This window comes from Pholcus phalangioides, unplaced genomic scaffold, assembly GCF_987345545.1.
Source record: "Pholcus phalangioides strain wild (caught in Gottingen) unplaced genomic scaffold, Ppha-v1.0 ptg000024l_1, whole genome shotgun sequence".
In the NCBI taxonomy this organism is placed as follows: Eukaryota; Metazoa; Arthropoda; class Arachnida; order Araneae; family Pholcidae; genus Pholcus; species Pholcus phalangioides.
Genome location: NW_028301616.1, coordinates 21,324,046 through 21,330,640, shown reverse-complemented (window position 1 = coordinate 21,330,640; position 6,595 = coordinate 21,324,046). Strand labels below are relative to the sequence as shown.

Genomic DNA, 6,595 nt, shown 5'->3' with positions numbered 1-6,595 from the left:
ACCTTTTTCCAGATGTACCTCCACCTCTCATTCTTAAAGTGTTTGAATCATTTTATGTAAAATGAAAGATTCGGCTAATAGAAAATGAATTGAAAAACAAAAAATCCTATGTTTCTAGAGCACGTTTTTTTTAGTGCTACTCTTAGCATCAAACTGAACAGTCAGGACATTCTAGGAGTTTATCTTTTTTCCATCTTCATATATCAGACAGAATTCTGTGGTGTTTGGTCAGAACATATCTTCAAAAAATGGCTTTTTGATCTAAAAGTAAGTCTTGATAATTATAACAAATTAGAAGTGAGATAAATGCACAAATACGTGTGTACGGCTAAAAAACATGCTGATGTATGGCATTTTCATTTGCAATTGTGTGTATGCTTTATTTTTTATTTTTAAATTACAATGAAAATGCTTATATCTCAAAAATATGATTTTGGAGTAATCATGTTCTGACCAAACACCACAGAATTGAGTTGACCAAATCACAAATGGATGGGGAACACCTACAAACTCGATTGGGTTGTGTTGGTTGTGAACATAGTTTATAATAAAAAGATCTTCAGCATCTCATCTTCCTATAAATTTTCATTTATCTAATTTTCAAACTGTTAGAAAAGTTTTCGTCTTTTTTTTTTATAGTGTACCTTGTTTTAAAAACTTATCTTTAAATTTTGGGCAGTACTTGGAATGAATTAAAAGATTTTCCACAGAGACCTTTAGAAAATCATGTTTGGGCTTACAAACGCAATTCAGGAATAATTATCCTTGATCAATTATTTCAATCAAATTCTCTTCATTAGCAGAGGTATCACTGTACTTGAAATATAATTCAACGGACCAATATTTTTGAAATATTCATCAATATTTTCAAACTTTTCTCAAAGGTTGAATTTCTCACCATAAAAACTAACATATGCACCCGAAAGCTGTAAAATCATGTTTCTCAAAACATAAACATTACAAGCTTATTCTGAAAAAAAAAAAAAGAAGTAGTAATATGTTGAAGAATATATTTTAACAATACAAATATTATACAACGGTATATATAAAAACGGTACAGAATTTTTTCAAAAATTGTAAAGCACAGTATCAGTATTATTAACAAATTAATAACAAACAGCAGCTCATGCTTTTATACATATAATTGCTTTTTTTCTATTCAAATGATTTAATCTGTAAAAAAAAATATATTTAAGAGATGATGTTACAGACAATGCTGGTAAACAGCAAAATACATTCAATTCCAGTTGTTACAACCACCACAGGACGGATATAAGCACTTATGTGAGAGGGCAAAAAATGCTTTGGACATTTCTCTTACAAGTAAAAAGTTAGATCACACAAGAAATTAAAATATTCCTCGAGTGCTTTAAATTGTAATTATTTACATTAACATATTATACACAATTGAAATACATAAAACTAAGGCCCTATAAGATGGAGATTAACACTCAAAATAATCTGAAGTTTAAAAAAACAAAATTATGCTTCTGTAAAGTTTCAATTTGATTGATATTATGTAGAACGTGCTAAACATCAGCAACATTCAGACCATGAAAACATATATCACTGTTTCATTTGATTTGTGTTGCACACAGATTCATCTGTATATACGAGTACATTCTACTACTAACTGCTTGGACAGATATCCTGATAACATGTTATAAAGATGATTTACCAAGCTCTATATGATACCCATAACAATCCATATAAGAGTTTTTTTTCACATTAACCCCACCCATTTCTTAGATAAAATTGAAAAAAATTCCCATTTTATGGAGTATAAATAAACTATATAAAAAACAAACACAAATATGTATATCCTATATATATATTTTTTGTTCTGGTTTCCTTTAAATAATAAAGGAAAAAAACTAGACAAAAAGGGTCCTGATTTTGGTCCCGATTCCTCAGTGAGTGATGAACACACAAAAAAAAATAATCTACAGGCACACAAACATATATCATACATAAGACAAGCTATAAATATTTCATCGCTTCTTGGGACGTTTTTTTTTCCTTTTACTTGAAAGTTTGGTAGAGGATGAAGCAGTTTCTTGCAATGAGACATCAGCATCCCCATCATCATCATCATCGTTATTGCCACCAACACCTATAAAAAAATTCATAAAGCATTGGTGATGGAATACCAGGGGAGGGGGAGGATAATAGCTACATAAACAATACAGGATTATTATGGGTTCCCTAAAGAAGGGAGATGATAATTTTTTTCTGGGGGAAGGGGGGGGGGGGGTAAAACAAAACAAGTTTAGATGATTACCCAACACATTCTTTTATCCAACGCTCCATCCCTAACACACTGCTTAGCAAAATTAAAAGATAGTTGTCAAAATCTCGTGCATCTAAAAAGTACTTAACAAAAAGTTAACTAATTACAGATTTTTCTTAAATTTACATTATACCCTTGCTATAGTGGAACTCTGGAACAAAATTTTCAGGCTAATCCCCCTACAACAGTGATTCTCAAAGTGTGCATCTCCAACCTTCCTCAGGGACATCATGGTAAACTGCCGATATTGATGTTTGCATGTTAGCTTTTTTGAAGCAGTTCTTTGTTAGACTATTCTGGGGAGCTGTGGATAGGTGTTGACTAAGGTAAGGGCACAGCAATCAACAAAACTTAGAGAACCACACCCATAATATGTTCTTTAATTAGAATGGATACAGCAAACACAATTTTCTGTAAACTCAAGTTTGTAGCTGGCAGTATTGGCCCTTTTTTTTTCTTTTTTACTTGTATTTTTTACTCTTATGATATAGCCAAAAAAAACCCTGTTGTTAAAAAAAAATTTCAAGGGACTGAAAATTTGGTTCTCTATCCTGCAGGCTCACTATACCCAACCTCATAAGATAACACTCTTGGAGGCAGAACCAAAAGTTTCACTCGCTATACTTAAAGGTCTCTTATAAATTAGGCTCCCTACAGCCGGGTTTAACCATATTTTATAGTGCTTACAGTTTAATGTTTGTAAACTTGAAAAATGTCTACAATAATATGCACTCATTATTTGGCAATTTAAACTATCCAATATATCCCAGGTCATTGAGTGCTGGATAATCTGCTATGTCTGCTGTGTTACCAATATCTTATTTTAACAAGTCTCACAGGTATTCTGGTGAATTATTTTCATCAGTTATTGAACAAGCAAACTTGTCTCATTTCAATTCTTTTTACGTAAATAAAACTATTGAAGTTAAATCATATTATGTTTTTGTCATTTCATAATTTTTATCCAAACAAGGATTAATTCAACTGTCTTAACAGTGCACTATACAGAAAATATACAAAAATACTGCATACTGCAAAGATAATCCATCTTGCTAATCCAGCACATATCAGACTAGGATGTGATAGATTAGAAAGATCACCGGATTAATGGAAAAACCTATTTAAATAATATAAACTTCTGCACATACACATGAAGCGACTTTCCTGTTTTACACTCCAAGAAAACCCACATGAAAATGGCAAATTACTGGACGGGCCAGACCAGCACATGGGCGGATTATTGAGTTTACTGTATATCTAATAAGCTATCATCTGGTATATTTATGTTTGAAGGAAAAAAACTCTTAACTTACCATTTTCAATAAAAGCTTCACTGTTATCATGAGGAGGAGGAGATGAAACCTAGACGGACACAAAATCGAAAGAAAAAAATGTTCAACGAAAGTGGAAAAACCATAAGCTACATCAAATTTTAACATATTTATATGTCCAAAATATTATCTCATAATTTAAGTTTTTAACAAGGTAAAAAACTCCACGTATTGATAGGGAGCAATTCATTTAACAACTTGAGTGAATCAAATCCCACTTCAAATTTTTAATTTGGATGTGTCTTTTTTCGAAGTTCCAACAGGGGAAACTTATGAAACTGACTCTTTGAAAAAAACTACAAACCAGCTCCACTTTTTTATTTATTCTCAAAACTGCTTGCAATTATTCAGCTTTGGAACTTCCTAATTTTATATCAATATATGCAGTTAGTTGCAGAAAAATTCCAACAAACACTTTGAAGTTCTTTGTATGTAACATTACTGGATCTAAAAATGATAGAATTCTAAGAATTCTAATGAATGGGCTTCTGAACAAATATTAATTTTAATGATAACCAGTTGCTTAACCCTTTAGCACCCAAAGACGGATGAAGGGAGCTCCAATGGGGGAGGTGGGGGGGGGGAGCATATTTTTGAGTCGTTTGGGAAAATGAAATCTATCATCAGAGGCAGGAACAGGAAAAATAGGCTCAAGTCACACAGGAGGGTGAGGAGAAAGAAGTCAAGTCACCACTTTGAGAATAAATACCTGAGCAATATACTAGGGAAAACAAACAATTCATGTCTTAATACCTGAGCATTAAAAAGAGTAAAAAATATCTTTTGACTGTTTCACCCTGTCCCTAATACAGTCAATTTTTTCTAACGGCTGAGCATGAAAGTGAAGAGCAATAAAATATTCAGCCATTTCAAACAGAAATTTCAATCTGATTTCTGTGCCACTTTTATAAATAATTTTCAAAAGTCAATTAACAAAAATTTTAGCTGTGCAGCTAACAGCATTCGTTTATTCATAAATTAGAGAAAAACAATATGAATTTTCACCTCAACGTCATCGCCATCATCTTCTTCGGTACTTTTTAGATTCGAAGAATCATCCCGATCTGATGAGATGTAACCTGTAACAAAGCAGTGGAAACACTAAATTTTATTATTCTTTAGAAAATGACCTCAAATGGAAGATTTTCTGGCTCTTCTGAGTGGGTTTTGAGTATACCTTACCTATTAAAAAACCAATTAAAAAAAAAGAACAAAGACAGATCTAATGAATGCATACCGATATCTTCTGTAACTCCATCAGAAGAACAGCTCCTAGACTGAGATATTTCTTTTGCTTTAGCTATTACTAGTTGCGCTTTCAATGCATCAGCTTCAAGAGACTTCAACCTAAACAGATTAGAAGACATTAAAAATTAACTTCTGAGGAAGGCAGAAAAAAAAATAAAAACTGGCTAACTGGATGTATACAAGACACTGTTGGGAGTATGAGACAGCGGCGTGTAGTTTCAATTCAAGACAGACATGCCTTTTATCTTACACAAAAGGATCGACTTTATTTACAGGACGAAAAATGAACTGAGTGATAACTTGAATAATTACACGATGTCGCTTTGAGTCCCCATCAATCACCACTATGGGGATGCAACTTTCTGCATGTGTCGGCAACCACGCCACAACACAAATACAGTGAACACATACAGGTTCCCAAATTTTATTTGAATGCAAAATCCCTTTTGATAAGAATTCTATTGATGACCCCACCTTTTTGACAAGAATTTTTTGGTGACCTCCCTACACGTAATCAACTTCATTCAAACTAAAACAGGGGATTGTAACTGTACTGCCATTTTTGCTACACGTATAGTTTTCTTCACATATTCATTATATTAGACTTGGAATTTTATTATATTATACCGCATGATAGATATACATACGTGTTAAATAGCTCAGTTGAAAGTCAAGCATTACATCGAATCGATCTATTTTTATTTGTATATAAAAATATCAAAATAAATTTCTTATCAAATGATTTTATTTTGGAAATTCTCTCCCCAGAGTGTCAAAACGCACATTTTTGAGACACCTGCAGTAACCCCTCATTATACTGCACCTAGCAGAAGACCCAGAAAAAGGGTGATTTTTGAAAACGTGATGCATCTTGTTCTAATATTTGTCAATATTTTAACAGTGGTCCTAATGTTTTATAATGAGGAGCAGCTGTCGAAAGCCTATGCCACAACCAAATCTTCAAGATTACAGATTTCACATTTAATCCCATTCAAGCACATTTTTCTACCTTGCTTGTCTCCATGCAGCTCTCTTGGCCGCTTGCAAAGCCCTTTGCTGCGCAGGGGTGAGCTCAGATTGACAAACATCTGGAACAATTTCATCTTGAAATTGGATCTGGAGACGATATTCTGCTTTGGCCGTTCGAACAGGAATTTTGCTAGCTGGAGAAGGTGAAGTCCTATCAGAAAAAAAAACTCTTCAGCATCTATAAATCTGGTTGAATATTTAAAGATACAATGTTCCCTTTCATTTTTATTATCACATTTACAGACCTGTTGTTACTCTGTGCAATACACAGCGAAATGCAACTATATAAGAACAATACAGTGAGTTCCAACACACACAAACTATGTGACAAAAATTCTACCTGCTTGGAATCATTTTCAGCCATGAATGGCAACACACACAAGCAGCTAAGATAGAACATTGCCACAACCAAGATACGAAATTGTATAATTCCATATTCATGGGGAAATATGTAGTTATTAAAATAAACTATTCTATATTCGCTTAATATTCATAGGGGTAAAATGAAATAACATTATCATTTTTGTTACTGACCTAAGAATTGGAATACCAATCACGTTAGGAGAGGTGTTTTGATTTTCTATGAAGTCATCACAGTTCTCTGGATCATCATCGTAATCCACTGAATGGTAAACTTTGATTTCCTCCGCAGTCATTGATGATAATTTTTTCTCTGTGAAAGAAGTTAGAGATAGAA

The 6,595-nt window shown here is 32.9% G+C and overlaps 1 protein-coding gene across 2 annotated transcripts in view; it reads right to left on the bottom strand.

Moving 5' to 3' along the window:
- Nucleotides 1–635: 635 nt before the first annotated feature.
- The window catches only part of LOC149068974 (protein scribble homolog), a 59,828-nt gene continuing 53,868 nt past the window's right edge, over nucleotides 636–6,595 (bottom strand). Inside the window, exons 35-40 of one of the 2 annotated variants that reach the window (XM_089250801.1) lie at nucleotides 6,433–6,571; nucleotides 5,879–6,049; nucleotides 4,859–4,968; nucleotides 4,627–4,700; nucleotides 3,604–3,652; nucleotides 636–2,113 (exon numbers count right to left, since the gene is read on the bottom strand). In XM_089250801.1, the coding sequence (XP_089106927.1) occupies nucleotides 1,992–2,113; nucleotides 3,604–3,652; nucleotides 4,627–4,700; nucleotides 4,859–4,968; nucleotides 5,879–6,049; nucleotides 6,433–6,571 (665 nt within the window). In that variant the 3' untranslated portion in view covers nucleotides 636–1,991. The remainder of the gene's footprint in view (nucleotides 2,114–3,603; nucleotides 3,653–4,626; nucleotides 4,701–4,858; nucleotides 4,969–5,878; nucleotides 6,050–6,432; nucleotides 6,572–6,595) is intronic. The other variant, XM_089250800.1, reaches the window with a different exon arrangement.